This window comes from Enoplosus armatus, chromosome 20, assembly GCF_043641665.1.
Source record: "Enoplosus armatus isolate fEnoArm2 chromosome 20, fEnoArm2.hap1, whole genome shotgun sequence".
NCBI classification, from domain to species: Eukaryota; Metazoa; Chordata; class Actinopteri; order Centrarchiformes; family Enoplosidae; genus Enoplosus; species Enoplosus armatus.
In genome coordinates, this window is record NC_092199.1 from 16,379,718 (window position 1) to 16,402,434 (window position 22,717).

Genomic DNA, 22,717 nt, shown 5'->3' on the forward strand with positions numbered 1-22,717 from the left:
AGGAAATAGATGGGCCCCCCCCACCTGTATAATACCCTGCTTCCTGCAGGCGAACACTTCTTCTCATCATCATGACTGGAAAATTGTGGAAAGACAAGAGGGGCACGTCAGTAACACACATTGGCACATTCACACACTCTTTACTACAGATGGTGTATACTATGTTCGCTATGAACAATAGAAAAATGTCATTAATGGCAGCTGGGAGATGCAATTGCCAGCGTGTGCATTTGTCATTTGACTTAAAATGCATTAAAATGATAAACAAACAAAAAACTAGAAAGCACGTATATTATACTAAAATTAATAAAAACAATATGATACAAAACATAAATATTGACAACAGACATGGCAACAAGTATGTATGTGTGAAGTCTGTCTGTAAATTACCTTGTGTTTCTCTGTGTGCGAGGAATGAATCCCTGAATAAGACTTAAGTCAAAATCAAACGTTTGGATAAAAGTTTTCCTTAATCAGAGGTTACGGTTGTGTCTCATCTGAAAAGGTGCAAACAGACTGAGGTGCAGGCTGAAATCCAGAGCTCTGATGTCAGGTTCTATGACATCACAGCCATAGAACTGTAATTTCAGGTCCTATGACATCACAGTCACAGGACCTGACCCAGGCACAGGCCTACGGTCTATATGTTACTATGCTGTAAAGTAGGCCTACTTACAGCCGGAGGTACAACATATAACACACAATTTAATACAAGACACTTTTAAAAATCAATAAACATATTGTTTAAACAAACACAAGACTATGTGATTTTGAACATAACTTACCAAATTAAGGTTCATCATGTGTCTCACCGAGGTTTCACAAACTAGAACAGAGTCACAATCAGGCAAAAGCAGGAAAAGCAACAGAAATGGGGCAAATCCAACTCAAGTACCACGTTCATCTGCACCAGCCAGGACGTGTTTGCTACAACTGGACTTAAAGCCAACAGCTTCACTTCTTGTGTGTTGGAGCTGGCCTGGTCCCAGCTCCAGAGAGCCAAAATCCTGAATCTCACCACCACCCATGGCCTTATGCACTTTTTATTTAGAGGCCATCTTGAAGCCACCATAATAAAAAATGGCTATTAAAGCCAACAAATTAAAGCACCTATATTTGACATTTTCATAACAAATCAAGTGACGAAATGTGAGAGGGGTCACTTGTGGTGACGAACCGACAGACAATTATCACCCAAATCTGCAGCTCCCCTCGGCTTTACTGAGCTCTGTAGTGACTCGTGAAATGAAAATCAACGCATTCCGCATATCCAGAACAACGTTCAATGATGTCACTCTGGAAAAGAGTAGTTAATCCTGGGTGAATAGTTCTTGGCTTTGCTAGATTGAAACTTACACTCACTTTACAGCTAGCCAACATTTACATTACAGTAGGCCAGCTTCAAAGGCTTCCCAGCCCAGCGGCCCAGGTGAACCTCCTCTCGTGACGACCTCCAACCTCCGACCTCTGCTCAACTTCTTCCTGAAAAGGGGGACGAGAAAAGAGGCCGAGCAAACCAAGCAGAGTAGAAAGACTCTGCTGTAGCCAGCAGCTTTGAGAGAGAAGCGCTCTCAAAAAGGTGCTGTATTGTATATTCACATGGTTCTACAAGCTCATCACAAAGTCTTAACTCCTGCTGTGGTTCACAAGAGGGTCTTCTTGGCCACCAAGAGGTCACAAAAAATATATTATTATGTTAATTTCACTATTTATTTATTTTTCCTGTAAAATGCTGGATGGTTTTACGTTCATATTTTCTTACCATGAAAGACGATTTCCAATGTTTACAGGGGAAGGAAAAAAACATTTTGGCAGAACTGCTCACAGTTCATAGAAGAGGTCACACGTACATGTTGCTTCATTTTAAGGGGTCTCTAAAAATGATTCCAATTTAAGTATTGGGTGTCTGCTAATAACAAAGCTGCTCTGATACTTAGATTTCCCTAAATGACACAGCTGCCCAGTGAACACTCAAGCTACAAACTGTAAATGTGATAACAGCACTTAATTCATCCCACAGGACGTCTTTGTGCCAGTAAACCTTTCACGTTATAACGTGATACTGATCCGTTTTTTCTTTTTCTGCCGTGGCAGCAATACGCTTCCATAATAATACACATTGTGGTGTTACAGAGCGGAGTTTGTTCCCTCACAGATGATCTTTATCTGAATATTTAAAACCTGTTTGCAGAGATTGTTGTCCATAAGCCAGCATTCCTATCTGGACACTTTATATCATAATGTAAATTTCCCAAGACAGAAGATCTTATTTATATTGCCCAACATGGATCAATTAGACATCATTAATAATGACATTAATACTAATTAAACAGGATTTGAAAGGAACATGGCCAAAAGACCCTCTTAAAGCCCTTTCCTTCATTTAAACTCTTTGTTTTATATTTTAAAGGATGAGCCTGCTGATATTATATATTTGTCTTATTGTGAACAAATCTGATGAAAAGACCCAAACCAACAATGAATTAGTGCGTCTCTCAGTACTGTCTGACTTCTCTGCTCTGTATATGGTACTCAAACCCAAACCCACTGGTTCCTGCTGAAGAATAAATCTTTCAAAATTAGTCCCAATTATGTGGTTTTATTTTGAAAAACAGGCTCAGCGATCTCCTGAAATAGCTGTGCACTGGAGGTTTTAACAAACATCACTCAACAACAGTGAATGGAGCATTTGTGGGGACTATTTTCAGCTTCAGATTAATACACATTTAGTGCACTAGTGAGTGTTTCCTGCAGCAGGATGGTGTGTGTGGGACCGACTCAAGATAAACTACAGTGTGTGTGTGTGTTACATGTCAGCCAGAGAACCGCTGTGACTCACTGATGTGTTTTTAATAGTCGATGGACAACAATGGAGCTCTACAGCACAGAGGAATAAGATATCATGTATTTAGGCTTTGGACACACAGACAATACTTGTCTTCACTCACTGTTGGTTTTGGTCTTTTAATGGGATTTGTTTTGTATTTGTTTGAAAATATACAAAATCAGCAGACTTATCCTTTATGATTTTGACCTAAAAGACAGTTGGAAGTCTAATCATTACTCATGTACAGTGGATCTTTTTCTTTTTTTTGGAAGATTTGAAGAATTTAAAATATCTTATCAACTCTTAATATTCTCGAACCAAAAGAAGCAAAGGGCTTGAAGAGGGTCTCACCCTCCCTAACCCGAACCCACTGGAAATGTTCCAAACAAATACATGCTACCTGCTGCTCAGACTGCAATGTAATGATATAATAAGACACTAATTTAACAACAAATCTAACACTGGTCGATCAAATCTAGCAGGTAAATTCAACTGCTCATCTGTTAATATACTGAGATATGAATTACTACAATAGCCAAATAATGAAAACAGATTCATGATTTCTTTCTTTTGTTTTTGAGTCATTAAAACTAAACGCAGCAGGAAAAAAGGATTTGAATGGAACATTTCCCTGAGACCCTCTTAAAGCCCTTTACTTCTTTTACAATTTTACAATGTACTTATTTAAATAAAGTTTAAAAGAAAAGAAAATACTTATCTAACTCCTAACATACATCCTAAACTTATCAATACTTCAACTACACACATTTCTTTGGTTTGTTTGTTTTTAAAAGAAGAAAAGAGTTTAAACCTTATCAACCTTATCTATATCTGCTTATCCATCCTTAACTTAATGCTACTTAACTATAACCTAAACTTATCACTTAACAATATACTAATCTTATCACTCAAGTTTTTTGTTGTTTTTTTTCAAAGGAAGAAAAGAAAGAAAGAACTATTTACAATAAGCGTGAGCGGCGGTGGAAATGCCACTAATTATAATGCACCTGGAGGCCCCTTTACCTGTGAGGGGGCGTACTTACATCTCCGGGCTGAGTGGAGAGTCACTACGCCAAAACCTCTGCCATTACCTCCTGGGCAGTGGCTGGTGGGACCCAACGGGGCATGCGGACGGAGGGCCTGGGTCCGCTGAACATGACCTGGACATCGAAGTACCCGCCACGCAGTCAGCCACGTCTGGCCTCCTGCTGCCTCTGCCTCCACCGCCGCCTCCGTTCCCGAGCCTGTTAGAGAGATGGACCGAGGAGAAAAAGGAAGAAACAGGTCAGAAGAATGAGACAAGACATTTGGGTTGAGGGAGATCGAGGAGGCCAACAGAAACACCACGACCACTCGCAAGTCTGTTGTCAGCATTTGGGTGGACTACTCACTCGCTGCTGGGGTCCTCTCTGGCTGTACAGGGGTCACCTGGGTTGTGGGAGATCACGGAGGTCACCACACCATTCACAAGTCAGTTAAATTTTCTTTTATTGTTAAATGCTGTGCTCTCAAAACGCGTACTGGGATTCTTCACTTGTTGATTAGCTGTATTTCCCAGCATCACTATAGGCAACCTCCCCAGAAGGCAGTTCTCTGTGTGTATACATTTCAGCAGAGTGTTTGGGGTGGACTACTCACCTGCTGCTGGGCAAGGGCCTGCAGTCCTCCATCCGGTGGTCCAGAGGTGGAGGGCTGGGGGCTGGTGCTCGTCTCTGGCTGCACAGGGGTCACCTGTGAGCCAGAGGAGGTCTTTTTTCCTGCAGGCTCCTGGAGGGCTCCGGGGCTGCTCTCCCTCTGCCTCTTATTGTTTTCCAGTTAGAGATATGGAGAGTGGGAAAAAAAGAAGGAATTAAGTCAACTTTGATCAGTTGAATCTCTTTCAGACTGATGAAGCAGAGGTAGATGAATCTATGTTTCTATCATCACGTTGTCATTTGCAAGTTACTTTCGTAGTGTACCACACTCCCTCAGTTTGTCTGGTCTGATTCCTCAGATAGTTTGGGTTTTTTTTTTTTTTTTTTGTTATTTATTCGAATTGAGACAGTATCTGCTGTCACATTAAAATATAAAATATATATATTAACATTCTCAACTCCTCACTCCTCAATTTCTTTTGCCCCAAACAGTGTTTACAAAAGTCACTTCCCTTGTTCAGCTAATTAATTTGCACAATTATTTCTGTCTTTGTCAAATTTAAATTTAAGTTATTTAAGGTATCGTGACAGTGAAATGACTGTAGCTAACTAGTTATTTAGTTAGCTAACTTCTGCACTAAATTCTGAACTCCTGTTTCCTAGCTTGAAAAGGTACACACAGCGTCAAATAAAAAGGCTCATAAATACTTTAAAAGGCTTTGAAAGATTCAACTTTTGTCCCTTTGGGCAATTTTTATGATTTACACTGAAATGTAACACTTATTTCCTTTAAATTCCTGAATTTGAACTGTCCAAGGTCAGCGGCTAATGTTAGCTAACATTAACGTTAGCCAACGTTAGCTAACAAGCTACTTCCAAAGTTTTAAAATGGTTTTAAAACTCTTACTTTTTCCATATAGAAGTGTTGAAATAAACCGCAGTCAGTCGCTGCCTTTTTTCTTCGGGGTTCTTCTTCTTCTGACTGCTGTCAGTGTGGGCATCTCTCTCCAAGTTCAGATGTGAAATGGTGGCGAAGACGAGCTCATCTATTTATATACGGAATACATAGCAACCGTAGAATCCTAACGTCATTTCGTCATTAACGTCAGTATTTACAGTATTTGTTTATTAAGATTATTTAATGTAAAACAGGTTTTGCAATAATTTCCTTCACTCCTTCTTAATTATTGTAACATACTGGATCAATGTATTCTCCAATATTTCGCCGAATTAGATTCAAAAGTATTTTTTTCTTATTTTTATTTATCGTCTTTAAACTAAACAACCGGTCAAGGCAGATGACCGCCCACCGAGAGCCCGGTTCTGTTCAAGGTTTCTGCCTGTTCAAAGGGGGTTTTTCCCTCGTGGTGGGAACAGTTGGGTCTCTGTAATAATATATGGAAAGTGTCATCAGATAACGTTTGTTGTGATTTGGCGCTATATAAATAAAAAGTGAATTCATGATGTAACTGCAGGTTCAGCAACAGATGAATGGTCTCTGTCAGCAGCACAACTGTATGAATGAGAGAATATAGAACACAAGTCTGTTGTCATCCATCTGTGTGTACTTACAGTGCAATATTTCACTAAGTAAATACACAAGGATGCAGAAGGATTTTAATTTGGAACAAAACATTTTATTGTCAAAGGTGATTTAGACGTGAAATAATTAAGATTTGTGAATGAATCATTTCTTTTTTTAGTTTCGTTACATTTGAGTAAAGTTTGAAGATGAAAAGTTGAAAAATGATTTAAAAGCGGACCAGTAGCACCAGTGGGGACAGCTGGAACAGACGATGATGTCAACATTGTGTCCACAACTTGTTTCTGCTGCCGCCAAGTGGCCATAAAAAACAAAACAGTTATCGCAGGTTTAAATATCATTTCTAATGGCCTTGCTAGGAAAGCTGGGCTGTTGTTTGCGTTTATTCATACAAACATTAAATGTTTATTAATTAACAATACAGTGGAAGCCACTGTGACTGGGGTATTAATATGTATTTTTGAGTGGTGCAGTGATTTACTTATTATAAATTATAAAATTCAGTAGCCAAGAGACATTTTGATTATATTTGCATTTGTTTGCACCATGAACAAATAGATGAAATAGAATGATTGTCATGAATGACTGAAGAGGAAATGAAAATCAACACTTTCAGCAAATCCAGAGCAACGGTCAGTGATGTCACTCTGGAAAATAGTAGTTAATCCTGGGTGAATAGTTATTGGCTTTGCTAGATTTAAACTTACTCTCATTTTACAGCTAGCCAACATTTACATTACAGTAGGCCAGCTTCAAAGGCTTCCCAGCGCAGCGGCCCAGGTGAACCTCCTCTCGTGATGACCTCCGACCTCTGCTCGGCTTCTTCCTGAAAAGGGGGACAAGAAAAGAGGCCGAGCAAACCAAGACCAAGCAAACCAAACGGAGTAGAAAGACTCTTCTGTAGCCTGCACCTTTTCAGAGCAATGAGCGCAAAGCCATGGTTTTCATTTACTTTTTACTATCTCTGGTTCAGGTGGCAACCACCGGAGTGACTGTAATGTCATTGAAATGCAACGTAATGACCTAAGAACAGGTAAAGGCCTAAAAGTTGTCATCAGCTCATTAAAGCTGAAGTGGGCTCAGGAGTGCACAGTTTTCAAGTGGTCCTACAGCAGCAGAGGGTCAGGAGGGTCCTCTTGGCCACCAAGAGCTTGCTGGACAAAATGATGTTTGTTTTTCAGCGTATAGATCATATTAATATTGGATTTACAGGACTCCAGCATTAGAATAAAGGTGAAGGTAGTGAAAAATGGCCAAAAGTGACGTCAAATATGACTTCAAATGTCTCGTTTTGTCCATCTAACAGTCTGAAACTCAGTTATACTCAGTTTACAATGTTATGAAACAAAGAAAAGCTGCAAAAAAGGTTGAACCTGCTCTTCTAGTCCCACACCTGGAAAAACCCTGCTTCTCTGCCCTGCCCCTCAATCACCCCACCTCCCACGGGTGTGGCATGTGGGTTAAAAACACTTTCACCTTCCAAGCACCTACTTTTTCAGAATCATTCCCTGACGCTCAGGTAAGCACCCCTCTTTCATTTTGTGTGTATATTTATATGCAAGTGTGTGAAGGGGTGTGTTCATTTGCTTTTCTGAACTTAAATGAGTCACTAAGGAGCTCATTTGTGGTTTTATCGGGGTAATAGAGGCAATTGATCCTAATAAGTTAATACAGCTTGCTGAGGGGCTGCAGTTAGTCTCTAGTGGTGGAGGAGGCACTCACGGGTTTTGCTTTAGTCAAAGCGGCAATACAACAATGTGTTGGAAAGGTACAAACAAAAGTCCTGCATTCAAAATTTCCTCAGCAAAATGTCAATGTCAGTGAATAGTACTTTCCATCCCTGGTCTTATCTGAGACAGCGACTGGTAATCACATTTCTTTTGCTCTCGAGTCACACTTCACTGGAGACTTTCCTTTCAACTTGTGTCAGTCGCCCCTCCTGCTCTGAGATTCAGTTGTGGTCTGTCAAGCTCCTGAATCTGGTTTCAGGATCAACACGCAGCACGGTAGTTGCTCCTGCTGCTATCTAAACTAAACTCTAAGCTTATGATTTGATGTATTTCCAGAGAAAAAATTAGGTTGACTGTTAATATAAAACACAATGCAGGCTGCAGAGCCATCTGTGATGCATTATGCAAGTGTTAAAATGCATAAGTCAGTAGATATCCTTAATGCAGCATAGATACAGACTTAAGTCGTCAGCATAACTAAAATGCTGTTCAGACCTACTCCAAACTGCTCTGTGATCAGTCCTCCTGTCTGGGTTAAAAGTGAAATAAAGTACACAAAATGCAGGGTTATGAGATGACACTTGACAGTCTTGAACCACAAATCTGTGATGCTAACTGTGGGGCTAAAGCAAACAAACAAGAAACAAAACCCTCTGAAGCTCACGAATGAACGTATCACATTTGTTTTATAGCAAGCTGTGGGAGTTGTGAGGACTATTTGTTTGCTCTCTAACACAGTGTGGCAGCAGGCAGCCCGGGACATCTGAACAGTACAGTTTTCTTCTTTTGGTCCTCCCAGTATCTGAAGACGGTGGAACCTCCAGGATGTCCAGCCTGTGGACGTATTTGTTCTACGCTGCTACTTTTCAACTTAGCAGTGCCTCGTCAAATAAAGGTATTTATATATTGCTTGTTCCCTTAAACATACTGCAAAATCCTTACAAAAAGGAAATCATGTCATTTATTGGCCTTTTTTTTTTTTCATCCAGGAATATCCAATCCAGGAGTGTCACTGAATTGCAGCACAGTTAAGGAAGTTGTGGCTGGAGGAACGGTGACACTAAACTGCACTGTAGGTTACTCAGGACTGCAGGGCTGTGAGGGTGTAGATTCTTTTTGGAGTAACTCAAATGGTTCCATAACGTGTAACAACTCGACGAAATACAGCTGCGGGTGGCATGGTCCGACTTATGTGCTGACCATCTCCAATGTCACGGAGGAGGAAAATTACAGCGTTAAAATAAGCACAAACTGTGGTGTTGCTAACTCACCCAGCATCAAAGTACAAGTCAAACAGCCCCCCAGCAACACCACTGGTGAGTCTTTTAGCAAGTTACATGTGTAAATGAGTGCAGGTGCATCATTCTCATCCATTTGTATAAACAGACTCCGGACATACAGAACAAGTTGGATGTAATCCACATGTTAAGTTTTTTTTTTTTTTTTTTTAATCTTGCCAGGAAGGACGCTACGGGACCCTGAGCAGACCACCGAGCAGGCCACCAAGTCTGGTGTGACACCGGCCCTGCTGGGCATTCTGGCCACCCTCATTGTTTTGGGCATTTTGTGTTTCCTGTCCAGAACTGACAGAGCTGCAAAAGTGATCAGATGTATCAAGAAGGAAAAGACACCAGTCACACAGACGCCGATTGCCTGACAAATTCTGAAAGTCCTGTGTGTTACGTTTTAAATATCTGTTGTTCATGAGGTACTTCTCACCACAGCTGGCTGTGTGTCTTTTATCTGTACTGATGGACGCATGTGAATATGATGGTTTGACATGATTAAAGGGCCACCGCGCCGATTTTTTACACACACAAGTCTGGTCCACTCATTATGAAATTCATTTGTGAAAACAGTGGTATGATGTCTTCTGTGGCTGTGAAGGGAGCTTTCTTAAAACAGCGTCCCACCAATTTAGCAATACACTCCTACAATTGTAAGAACACTGTCCAACTCTCACTGGACAGTTTTTTTTTTAATGCAAGTATAAAAATCAATGCAGCAGAACCAGAGATCTTTTTTGTTATTCCACACATTCTTCGCAAGTGGAAGTGCAAAAGCTCACTCAGTGCATTCGACAAAGAAAAAGCAAAGTAGGAATCAAAAGTAAAGGTGATATTGTGTACTGGATATACTGTGTGTGTGTGTGTGTGTGTGTGTGTGTGTGTGTGTGTGTGTGTGTAGACTGTGGTGCAGGTGGACTCGGTCGCTGTGCATGAAACAGTTGTAGGTGATGCAAAAGCTCTACGTTTTTTGCACCTGCACATCTTTGATCTAGCGCAGCACGGCAGACACGCGCCCACACACACACACACACACACACACAGCTGATAAACACCAAGCAACAAGACTCAGTCTCACGTTTCCTCTGCACACCGCACTTCTCCTTTTGAGCATTCATGTGTCAGTCAGTCAGCCAGGCTGCTGCGTCTTGGTAGTCTGCCCAGCGGCCCAGCTTGCAGAGATGAAAGCCAACGGGTGGAGCTGTGTGTTGGGGTTGCTCTGCATGCCTGCCGAGGTACTACTCAGCACCTGGACAGGTGAGTGTGTGTGTGTGTGTGTGTGTGTGTGTGTGAGAGAGAGAGAGAGAAAGAGAGAGAGAAAGGATGGATAAGCTTTGGGTTTAAGATCCAAAACAATGACGATGTCCTCAAAGGCAAGTCTGAGTCATCTTTTCTGGTTTGTGTGCAGCCTCATCCTGTTTGTGCCCTTAGAGAAGTGTCTTTAAAAGCAGCAGTCTTTATCGATTCTAGGTAAAAGTGCCAATACAACAACGAATTACAAGTAAAAGTCCTTCATTCAAGGTCCTACTTGACTAAAAGTCATTGTATGTGGAAAATGTACTCAAGTATCAAAAGTAACAGCTCAGGTTCTGCAAGGAAAACAGCCTCTGTGACTGATGTATTAGCTTTTTACTACTGAACATGATGGAGGTGAGGATCGTTTTAGCTACTTTATATGCCGTTAGTGTAGGTAGTCTAGTCCAGTGGTTCCCACCTAGGGATCAGGCCCCCTCCACTGGGTCACAAGATAAATCTGAGGGGTACTGTAAAAAGTACAATATTTCCCTCTGAAATGTGGTGAAGTAGAAGTATAAAGGTAGCAAAGTGCCTGAGTTCCCTTTAACAATGATGATGATCATGAATATCCAGTGATATTATGGCCTGATGATGGCCATCTCCATAAAGGGTGACTTCAGGTGAGGCAGTAAGTAATAGTAACAGTCCACCTGTCCCCAACAGTCTCTCAAGGCCCCACATCCATCTCTCTAAAGAGAGTCAACTCATCCGTCGAGATCACCTGCTCCACGTCACTGTCAGACCCGATGGGGTTCTCCCTGCGCAGGCGCTTCCACGGCGAGGGGGACGTCGTGTTCCTGGCCTTGGACAACGGACAGATCACCAAGGATACCATAGCCACAGAGTTTGTGGGCCGAATCCGCATAGCCCCGGACCAGCAGACCAGGGAGGGCTACGGGTTCACCCTGCAGCTGTCCCTGCTGAGGTTGGAGGACACGGACTTGTATGACTGCAGCTGGATACGCTTCCAGTCAGAGAAGGCCATACGGCAGACCATGTCCAGCACCGGCACCATTATCATTGTCAGAGGTGGAAAGAACCAGTCGTTTGAGTTCAAACATGCACACACACACACACACACACACACACACACACACACACACACACACACTGTCCATTCATGTATTAAGAAAAGGTTTTCCGTCCTCGACTTACCTTTCTTCTTCTGCCACTCTTCCTCACAGACAGAGATCCCCAGGAGCAATGCAAGCACCACGTTTTGGATCACATCTTCATTGCCTTGAGTGTGACAGCATTCACTGTGTTGCTCCTCTTCATTGGGGCACTGATTGTGAGACGCAATCGGGTAAGTGGGCAGACGGACCCCGCTCTCATAGTCATGCAAAGACAATGCCACGGTGTCGCAAATGAATATGTTTTCCTTTGTGTTCCTACAGTTTAAAAGGCACTTCAGACCTGCCGGAGCTGTAAAACCCCCCAGACCTAACAGGGCCCAGCCTGTCTGCCCTCAGCACAGCCCCCAGCATTGTCCCTACATGACCACATCTGTAAATAGGTTGGACTTCAGGGGAATTCTGTAATGCTACGAGTCAAAGCGATGATGATGCTGATGATGATGATGATGATGATGATGATAAGAGATGACAATTCTCTGGACCGCACAGTACAATGCACGATGGCTTTGTAACAGATGACTGAGACATGTGTGTGCTCAACTCAGCTTTTTTGCACTGCTTCTCATTTCCTTTTATACACATATTTGTGTTTAGTTTGCAGAAAAATGATTGAGAGCTACCACATCCTGGTTGACGCGGGGGGGGGGGGGGGGGGGGTGAAGAAAAAAAAAACTTCACATCAAGCATTTCTGTTATTCTACTGTAAGTGTTGCATGACATGTGGGCTTGACCTGTCGAGTTTCGCAGTATGCTTTATCCTATGCGTTTGTGTCTTACACAAACAAAAAGAGATTTCGAACTTTCGAACAAATGTAAACCACAATTTTCTGCCTGATTTGATATGCACATTAAATCTGAACCTTTTTCCTCCATCTGAAGTTTGCTGTTCCTTTGAAGAGACTCAAAATACTCATTTCAACTGTGTCCTTTATCCTTTATAGCATCCACATTATGTTTCCTAGTGTTAGCACCAGTCAGGTTTCACGTCTTGCACAATTCCGTAGAGGGAAATAGCTAATTCATCTTTAAAAAGTAGGCCTATTAATCTGTGGAACCTCCGGACTGCATTGTCGGTGTTCCCCGGACTGTTGCTGGTGTGACACGCGGTGCAGCCTTGGAAACAGTCTGTTTTGGTGATAACACTTTAACAATGTGATAATAAAGGCAATATTCGCAGAACAAAAGAGACGCGTAAACGTTAGCTAACTGTTAGCATCAGTTTGCGAGTTGAGGACACTCAGCCTGCGATAACTGACGTTACCCCGGGAAGATAAACGTTCTTCACCTTGGCGTTTTGTTTTCGTTGCTCTCAGCCCTGCCGACTGCCCGACGCTCAGAGCGGAGGCAGCGATGTGGAGCTGCTCGGCAAATACCAGGAAAACTACGCTGTGGATTTAACTAGTTCTTGGTTTGAAGCCAGGCCAGCTTGTCTGCAGCCAGAGGCGGGGAGAAGATGAGCGGCCATAAACTGCTGTGTTCCGGGTTGAAGTCGTGGACGTCAGGAAGAAGTAGATGGATAAGTCGACTTCATGGTGGTGAGACCCTAACCACATGCGTGTCAAGCCCGCTGCGTTTAATGCTTAATATGTCTACTACGTTCAGTGTTAGTTTTCCTGTTCGGAGGCAACACGCGCCAAACCCAGTACAAAATTGAGTCAATTATTAACTGTCTAAGCTGCCTTCACACAAAGCTACATACTTGCTTGAAGATATGCGAAACCTTAAACAAAGTGACGCCACTCAGCAATTCGGCGTACAACTCTTTCACTGACACAGTAGTAACATCGTCATGAGCAGTGGTAACCTTTCCCCTGGTTGTTGTTTTTGAACTGCACACGGACTTGCCTGGGGAGTTCTATTTATTGTGCCTTGAATGAGATGTTTCACTGCGAGGTCAGACCTTCCTGTTTAGTTACCGCAATCCCAACTCTCTGCTGATTCTGTAGGTATACATGGGCGCGGAAAGGCATCTCTTTCATCTTGCAGCCCGAAGGTGTGCATTGTTGGAAGCGGCCCAGCAGGTTTCTACACGGCTCAGCATTTGATCAAGGTACCCTCTGTTTTGGCAGTGCTGCATAATGTAGGCAGTAGGCATTTATATGATTGCAAGGTGTCTCTGTATCTCGTCGTATTGCCCAGCTCTATAAGGTCTTGTACCTGTGTGTTTCACCTCTGATCCTTGCCTGAGTTAACTTTTAACACATCTGCTTCACCTTTTATAAACTTTTTCTTTATGCCTTCACATGAGTTTGTTTGCAGAAACAAATTGTTTTTTTTGTCTTTTAAAAATACAACATATGTTTATGGATAAGATAGAAAACCCTCCCAGTCTTTAACGCACATTTTCTTCTTTATTGTATGTTTCAAATTATATTCTGGATTAAATGCTCCTTATTTTAAAGGCAGTTACGTTTAAGACTCTTCAGCCAAAAAGAAAATGTTCCTGTCAGCTAATTCCTGTGTTTTTATTTTTATTTTTTTAAGAATATTTCAGGCACAAAATGTTCATTTGTGAATGCATATAGTTTTGGCACAAAATAAAGGCTGCATGCATCCACCTTGAACAAACAATCAAGTCAGAACAGGCAAATGGGCGATGGGTGTGCACCTCCCTGCTGCATATCCCCCTACACTTATGGTTGAAACTCATTTACTTCAGCTCTCTGTTCATTTTTAAATAGGTGCTCACACTTTCAAACCTCACAGGCCTGCTACATATAGGGCAGGAAATAAGTTGCTCTGCTATACAAAGAGCGCTTTGTCACCATGCATTAATCTCCTTATATCGGTTCCTGTGCGAAACGGTGAGTGGTCCGAAATATCACAGAGATGTTTTAAAGCATTAGCAAGTGTTGTTTTAGCTTTCCAGCCGGTGTTCATTGTAAATGCATCAGTGTGGCTCTTTGGTGGGGGTTTTCTTTGTACTTCAACCCGTTTGCCATTCTATAAAGACCATAATAATATAAGTAAATCAGTAAAGAATATGCAACAGAACAGATCAGGGCACATTAAATAGCTAATCCAAATAAAATATTTTTCCCAACATTATCCATTTTTAGCCACACTGTGAGCATTGGCCAAAAGTTTAAAAAAAAACACACCAAACAACACCAGTGTTCTCCTGTAACTCTGCATAAAAGGGAGGTTTTCCAATCACCGCGTCTTTTCCAACTGCTGTAATCGAAAGGATTTCATTTTACATGTTGTGCCTCTCTTTTCCTTCTCGTCCTCCCAGGCCCGTCAAGATGTCGAGGTGGACATCTATGAGCGGCTGCCCGTCCCCTTCGGCCTGGTCAGGTTCGGGGTGGCCCCCGATCATCCTGAAGTCAAGGTCCTAATCCTAAATAGACAGTGTTGGAGAGCGTACATTATAATTGTCCTACACTATCTGGGTGTTTGCAGTATAAGAACAGGGCTCTCAGCAGGCTTTGCGGTACACTGCAATGCAGTGTGACCTTCAAAAAGAGTAATAATGCTTTCATAATGTTGACATGATTCCATTAGTTTGTCAATTACAATAGTTGGCACATTCTGGCAAAAAGAAACCTTTTCACACATGCAGTCTCTCCCTGAAACGTTCAGGAACAAAGGGACATTAATGATTGGGTGTGTGATGCAAGCAGCGTCTCAATGGAAAAACCCCACAGGCAAAGAAGTGGAAATAAAAAAAACAAAACATTAGCGTGCCTGGCTCCTTCTACAATGTCCATTATGTGTTGTTGTTACACTTTCGTTTTTGTGCTTTTCAAAATGTGCTTTAAAGTTGTTCACTGTGTCCCAGAAACATACTATGTTATATATATTGTATTATATTAAAAGTACTTGCGTTCACATTTGGAGTTTAGAAATTAAAGTACTGTTTTATGTTTTCTCTTTTTAGGACATCAAACTGTAATAGCAATCAAACTGCAACGCCACTGCCAATTCCAATTTTGAGAACTTCCAAACTAGAAGAAGACCCCCCCCCCCATACAATTGATTCTATACTTAGCCCTAGTTTGAAATGTACTATCACTCACCATTACATGTCATGCAGTGTGTTTTACAAGACAAACATGTTTCAAAACTGCTTTCTGCGGAATGACAGTTGAGCAGTGAAATGAAAGGAAAACTCCACTTAGTGCTGCATCCTTGTATAATGATGTCATTTTATTCAGAGTCAGACAGCATTTACAGTAAGTAGCCACTAAGTTGGTTTCAACAGCTGAAGATTTTAACCATTTGTAAAAATTTAAGAAGGTAAAGCTGTGCGCTCGCTCTAAAGTCTGTCTTCTCACTGCGCCATCAGAACTGATAATTGCGTTCCCATAACAAACTGGTGCCTGCATGTTAATCCAATTCTCCCTCATACTGTAATGAAACACAACTCAATTATACCCACAGCCAAGTCAGACCCACCTGGGTTGAATCGCCGCTACAGGAGCTATAAAACTCTGTTTTGTTTCGATAATTCTCATCTTCTCTGCTCCCCAGAACGTCATCAACACATTCACACAGACGGCCAAGCATTCACGCTGTAGCTTCTACGGCAATGTGAACGTGGGGAGGGACGTGAGCATCGAAGAGCTGCAGCAGGCCTACCACGCTGTCGTACTGGTAAGAGCACGGCAACGCGCCGCTGCGTCTGGACAGTAAAATCCCCTTTAGATAAAAGTTCTCCTCCTGTCTGCATAAGCATTGTTTTTTTGTTTTTGTTTTGTATATGTTGTCGTAGAGTTACGGGGCAGAGGGAAACAGGAGCATGGGAGTGCCAGGAGAAGACCTGGCCGGTGTGTACTCTGCCAAAGACTTTGTGGGCTGGTACAATGGGCTGCCCAGCTGTCGAGAGGTATGGACTGTTTTGAATGTTTCCAATAAATCATGTTGCTGTGAGTAAAAAGAAAAAGCTCACAGCGATGATCATATCAGTCATCTTTTTTTTTTTCATCATCATCATCATCAAATCTCAGTTTCTCTTCATTATCTTTTCCATTCAGCTGAGTCCAGACCTGAGTTGTGAAACCGCAGTCATTCTTGGACAAGGCAACGTGGCCTTGGATGTAGCAAGAATCCTGCTGTCTCCCGTTGACATTTTGAAGGTGACAAACCGCGCACACACACAGCCTTGGGTCATTTAAGATAACCAAATAATCATTTGGAGAAAAAAAAAAAAGCAAAGCAACTGCACGGCATGATCGTAAATGCATGAAGCCAAATGAGGAGTGTAACGAAGGCAGAGGAGATCCGTGTTCACACCTGGTACAACATGCCAGCACCTATACCTGGGTTGATGTGGCCCTCAAACTTGCCTCCCTAAAGTAATAGTCCCCAGTATGTCATATAAACATGCATCTGAAGAAGCAAAGACACAAAAGACAATTGGAAAAAGTAGGGCACACTGTCAGGTGCCCATGGGTGAATAATAAAGAACCACAAAGGCGTGTCACGTTCAACCACCACATACACCTTCAATAAACATGTTGTTGATGACAGTATTGCAGTAAGCAGTGGTTTCGTGAGATTGAGCCCCACGCTGTCAGACAAAGAACCTTCACTTCATCCACAGTAACCAACGGCATGTTTTTGTTGACAAATCCCAAAAATCCCAAAACACTACATCAGAAATTACACCAAATCTTCTGGAGTACACACGAACTCTACAACCCCCTCAGAGATCCAGTTTTCAGGAGACTTTCATGAAAGAAATGTCGTTTTCTTTTCTTTCCCACAGAATACTGACATCACCCAGCCGACCTTGGAGGCTCTGGCAGGGAGCCAGGTCCGCAGGGTGCTGATCGTCGGCAGGAGAGGACCCATACAGGTCGCGTGCACTATCAAGGTGCGTGAGACGGCTTGTTTGAGAGAAGAATAAAAACGAAAGAAAAACCAGCTGGAACCGTCTTAACACTACTCTAACCCACTGTTTCGTACTTCGACCACCATTAAACCACACCAAGCAACCAGAGCAATTAGAAATACACCACACACACACACACACACACACACACACACAAACACACACACACAAAAGCGTCAATGACAACACGGGGCACGGCTGAGGTGGGCGGGAGGTGCGTCTGATCCCGTTTGTCAGCCGTTACTGTGGCGAGCGGGCCAAGAGTACGAAAACAAGGCCCAAGTTGTAGTAAACCACAATTACCCTTTTAAACTCATTCACAAAGCTGTAAATGGTTTCCCAGTCCTGCCCGCTCACCCCTGCCGTGCTCCGCTTCGTCTACAGGAGCTCAGAGAAATGGTGAACCTGCCGGACACCAGGCCCGAGATGGTGGCGGCTGATTTCGAGGGTGTCACGGAGGCTCTGAAAGGTAAGACATGAAATGGTATTTTTTTTGTTTTGTTTAGTTTTTTGATCTGCACTGCATTTTTTGTCTTTCAGCTGACAAGAATGAGGGCATTTTGAGTAAAGGCAATACAATAGGCGACATACAGTAATCAGAATCAGAAATACTTTAATGATCCATGGGGGGGAATTGTACAGTACCGGTGCTCCCATTCAAGAGTAGAAAGTAGCATAATTTAGAGCTAAAAGTATGTACAAAATATAAAAATAAGAAATAGAAAATAAAAAATACACATTTACAGTATTTAAGTGAAAAATAAAAGTAAAAAGATACAATAACAATGTATATGTATGTGTGTGTGTATATATATATATATATATATATATATATATATATATATATATATATATATATATATATATATGTATTGCACTGTTGTGTATGACTATATATGTATTGCACTGAAACATTTAAAGAATAAATAATGAGGTAGTATATGGATACTATATATGTAACATATTTATTCTATGCGATACAACAGAATAAGACAAAGACAACTACGTGTGTTGAAAGTATGAGTTCAGAAGAAATAAGTCACAAGGAAGGAAGACATATGTGCTGTGGTTAACAGCCGGAACATGTTGAGACCTCTAGGCCTCATACTGTGAGGTGAATGGAAACTGTCAACCACCGAGTACAGCTGGTGTTCCAAAGGTCCTTGCTACAGAAACGACATTGGGCCGACTGACTCAGAGCGATAACAGCCTCGTGGCCTCGGTTCACGGCTAATTATGAGAACCTTGATCCCGTCTCCGTTCAAGTAAGCAAGTGACGGGTGATATTAGAAGCTGGTGGTTTGTGTCTGCTGTTGCACTCGCACTGTGAGCGATAATATTAGCGGCGTTGCTCTGGCAACGGGGTTCGTGGTTACAGCAAAAAAAATGGTGCAGTTACAGGAAATTCGTGAAGGTCAGAGGGTTTAAACCTTTTTACAAAAAAAAAAAAAACCCAAAACAAAGTTTCACAGCAGAGTGTTGTCGCTTCTGATACTTTTCTTCAGCCGTGTGGGTGAGCAGGTCCTTTTTGTATGTGTTTTTGATGACTGGTATTTGCATACGTCTGCACCTACGCACACATTTTTACACTTCCCACACTTTTTTTTTTTCCTCCATATTTACCAAAATGGTAGGAGCCACATGATCATGCATGCAAACACAGTATCCCATGCACAAACACGTATACGTCCTAGCATTTTGTCAACCGTCTTTAGATTTAGTCTGAGGTCAGTTCTGTCCATTTTGGTTTTAATTTAAAATGTATCAACATTTTAAATCTTTGTAATAACTCTAGTCTGGTTTTAGTTAAGAAGACTAAATATACCAATATATCGCTATCGACCTCAAAAATCCTGTATGGTTGGGCTACAATAAGAAACGCTCACAGTCATTCAGCATAGACAATGTAACGACTTTAAATGTATGAAAAGACATCTGGGATCAGAGGCGGACAGATGTTCAGTTTTTATCATAAGTATCTGTGCTGTGTCAGATGTGCCGAGGCCCAGGAAGCGTCTGACGGAGCTCATGTTGAAGACGGCCCTGGAGATCCCGGGAGAGGAGGAGCGGGAGAGGCGAAACAAGGCCACCCGCACCTGGGCCTTGCGTTTCTTCCGGAGCCCCGTTGAGATCCTGGCCGACCCCGGCCGCAACAGAGCTGCCGGCATCCGGCTGGCGATCAACAGGCTGGAGGTAAAAACAGGATTTGGATTTTAAAAAGTCCCTCGTGTAGCCATGTGCAGCATTGAAGCATGATTTAAAAACTGGTTACCTCTGTGGGACCAGGGCTCAGGCGAGGGAGCCCGGGCTGTGCGCACTGGAGAGGTGGAGGACGTGACCTGCGGCCTGGTCATCAGCAGCATCGGCTACAAGAGCCTCCCCATCGACCCATCGGTGCCGTTTGACTCCCGCAAAGCCGTCGTTCCGAACAACATGGGCCGCGTTCAACAAGCTGCAGGTGCTCAGTAAATACCATAAAGACCAAAACCACTTGGCAAGCCAAATGTTTTCTAAGAAAACTGAAAGGATTTAGTGAATCCATCTGTCTTTCCAGGTCTGTATTGCAGTGGCTGGCTGAAAACAGGCCCCACTGGGGTGATAGCCACCACGATGAACAACAGTTTTGACACCGCGCGATCCGTGACGGAGGACATGGAGTCGGGAACGTTGGATGTATCTGCAGCCAAGCCTGGTTCACAAAGCGTCAGTGCTCTGCTGGAAAAGAGAGGTACTCGACTGTCCCTTTTGGTTGTTTCGTCACCTTCTGTGGAGACCGGGTTATTTGACCTGCGATTTTTTATTTTTTTTTATTATTTTTTTTATGAATGGCCAATGGTTTCAAGTCATTTCACAGTACTGTGCCTAGAAATGCAGCAATGCACCAACAGAAGGCAGTGAAGAAGACTTCTGGCAAGTAAACATGGATGTAAACAGTACAGGTTTTCACAGGTTCCAAAAATTTTTCCTGCCAACGCTTAAATGGAAACAAAAACAAAAGGTTGCGTCACAGCTGCAAACTGTTCAACGAGACACTTTTAATGAGGTGCCTCACATCTAAAAACTGGTTCGACACGACCAAAAGTTCACACTTCTGAGGTCAGATCCAGTGTGTGTGTGTGTGAATGCCGCGAAGGTGTCTGTTCTAAAACCAGCGCTTATTGTGTTTTACGGCCTGCAGGAGTGACGCCGGTGATTTTCTCCGACTGGGAGAAGATTGACGGTGTGGAGATGAGGAGGGGCGAAGCCGCCGGAAAACCCAGAGAAAAACTACTGAGCGTGGAGGAAATGCTGCAGGTGGCTCGAAAGTGACTGAAGACGAGGAGCTGTTTACAGGTGAAGACTCTGGACACTGAGTGGGGACCTTAGTGACTGAGCACAGAGAAGAAGTGGCTCAACATGGACGTTATTCAAATTGTACACGTAGTTTACCTCTAAATCCTGTTACACTAACCTCAAAAGACAGGACTAATGAAGTTAATGTGTACTGTAAATTACTCTATATATGAATGTTAAAGAGCAAAATCTATGTGGTGACTGAAATATGTTTTTACTTTTAATACACTCACGCTTCATGTAATGATCTTTACCATCTTGAATATCTTTTATACTAAATAAAATGTGGCTTGTTTCGTTCATTCTTTTAGTAGCATCTCCCACTGCTGCAATTCTAAACATTCCCTACTATCAATTTCATGTCCTACAGTAAATTATTCTGGATCATGATTATTTTTACTCTTTGTGACAGGGATATTTAATCACTTTTCTTTTTCTTTTTTACTTTGCCGCACGGTCACTGGAAAAGTCATTATTCCTAAAGGGTCTTGACGGGGACAAAAAGGCTTCACAATAAAGTGACATTTTTATAGGCCAGTACAATCAATTTGCTGTCCATGTGCACTCTCTCGTACACTACACGAAAGACATGTCTCCGAATTCCCACCCATATTTATAGCCTTACTTTTAAGATTTGGAAACGATTTCCAAGTGTTTCTGGAGCTTTTTATTCTATTCTAGTTGGCCTATTTGAATATATTACATAGGCGCACATTACACATGTTGTATACATTTCACCTTGTTAAATATCACGTTTTTGTTGTAACAATTCTCCTGCCAGTGTGTCCCCCATTTCATGGTGCTCACTCCTAGCTGGGCCGGAGTTCAAAGAGCCCCAGGATGGCCCAATGTTAGGCCCTCGATTTCAATGGAGTCTGATATTCCATTTTTTTTTTTTTTTTTTTTTTTTTTTTTTTAAAAAGTGGCCTTGTGTTGGCATTTCTTAGTCCTTTGTTTACTGTTAAAACACATCGGTGAGCCACACTGTTGCACTGGGTGAAATTCTCCTTCAGTCACATCCACTGTAATTTATAGTGGAAAAAAAAATAAATAAAAGTCCTTCCTAAATGCATAGTTTCCTCCTGTTTGAGTGACCTTTACTGAACTACAGTGACCAGTTTGTTTTTTATATAAATAAAAGTCTACATTCGTGACCCGCTTTTGAAAGCATTCAGTGGGCATTAAGACCCCATTTTAAGACGAAAAGACTGACCAATGCCATTGGTTTCAGGCAAATTTATGGAATTTGTGTGACTGACAAAAAGACTCATGAAAGGCGATTTAAGACGTTTCAAAACTTAAAGCAGGAATACAAAGAAAATGTAGTGTGGGATACTAAAACAAAATAAGCACATCCGGGCAGGTGGAATTCATACAACTGGCTCTTCGGCTTCAACTCAAAATGCTCCCGATTTAAAGTGCGTCACACTTGAATGTGAAACTATACAAGGTTTCACAAGAAATCATAGGCGTATTTGTGCCATTTAACCTATGTACTAATCTCAGGGGGGAAGAAAGGAAACAAATATCAGTTAAGATTTTTATTTAAAGCAGAGACATAAAAACTGGACACATGCAGAAACATCTTAGATGCAAAATGAACTCTTGCATGGTTCCTCAAACCTTGTCCCATACTTTAATCGCCTTTCAATGTGACCGTGTGAGACGCTGATGTGAGCACAGTAGCCTTTGTGGTCTGTTCTGGGGTCCCAAGGGATGAGTCAGGACCTGGGACTGCATTTGCTGCAGCACCCTCAGGTGCCCCCTCCATGGCTTCACGAACAGCTTCTTTAACGCTAGTCAGGTTGTTGCTGGCCGTCCCGTTCAGGAGGTGGGCGCGGTCGCGGTCGTTGGCCGTCCCGTTCAGGTCGTTGGCCGTCGCGTTCAGGAGGTGGTCGCGGTCGTTGGCTGTCGCGTTCAGGGCGTTGGCAGTCGCGTTCAGGAGGTGGTCGCGGTCGTTGGCCGTCGCGTTCAGGAGGTGGTCGCGGTCGTTGGCCGTCGCGTTCAGGTCGTTGACCGTCCCGTTCAGGAGGTGGTCGTGGTCGCGGTCGTTGGCCGTCGCGTTCAGGAGGTGGTCGCGGTCGTTGGCCGTCCCG

At 42.6% G+C, this 22,717-nt stretch overlaps 2 protein-coding genes and 1 long non-coding RNA gene across 4 annotated transcripts; all 3 read left to right on the plus strand.

The window, feature by feature from the left end:
- Positions 1–7,506: 7,506 nt before the first annotated feature.
- LOC139303707 (uncharacterized) lies at positions 7,507–9,553 on the plus strand. Its single transcript, XR_011598965.1, has 4 exons — positions 7,507–7,523; positions 8,473–8,629; positions 8,724–9,050; positions 9,195–9,553. It is a non-coding gene; the product is annotated as an uncharacterized lncRNA (long non-coding RNA).
- A 656-nt stretch (positions 9,554–10,209) lies between these two features.
- On the plus strand, positions 10,210–12,117 carry LOC139303789 (uncharacterized). Its single transcript, XM_070927635.1, has 4 exons — positions 10,210–10,277; positions 10,980–11,345; positions 11,501–11,622; positions 11,714–12,117. The coding sequence occupies exons 1-4, from the start codon at positions 10,244–10,246 to the stop codon at positions 11,855–11,857; spliced, it is 666 nt and encodes a 221-aa protein (XP_070783736.1). The 5' UTR covers positions 10,210–10,243; the 3' UTR covers positions 11,858–12,117.
- A 459-nt stretch (positions 12,118–12,576) lies between these two features.
- Positions 12,577–20,923, plus strand: fdxr (ferredoxin reductase). 2 transcript variants are annotated; one of them, XM_070927011.1, is made up of 12 exons: positions 12,577–12,987; positions 13,399–13,502; positions 14,688–14,783; positions 15,926–16,048; positions 16,167–16,280; positions 16,429–16,530; positions 17,163–17,270; positions 17,673–17,757; positions 19,282–19,481; positions 19,575–19,746; positions 19,843–20,016; positions 20,467–20,923. In XM_070927011.1, the coding sequence occupies exons 1-12, from the start codon at positions 12,906–12,908 to the stop codon at positions 20,595–20,597; spliced, it is 1,491 nt and encodes a 496-aa protein (XP_070783112.1). In that variant the 5' UTR covers positions 12,577–12,905; the 3' UTR covers positions 20,598–20,923. The 2 variants fall into 2 exon arrangements, with proteins under 2 accessions (XP_070783112.1, XP_070783113.1); XM_070927012.1 differs by lacking the exon at positions 14,688–14,783.
- The last annotated feature ends 1,794 nt before the right edge of the window (positions 20,924–22,717 follow it).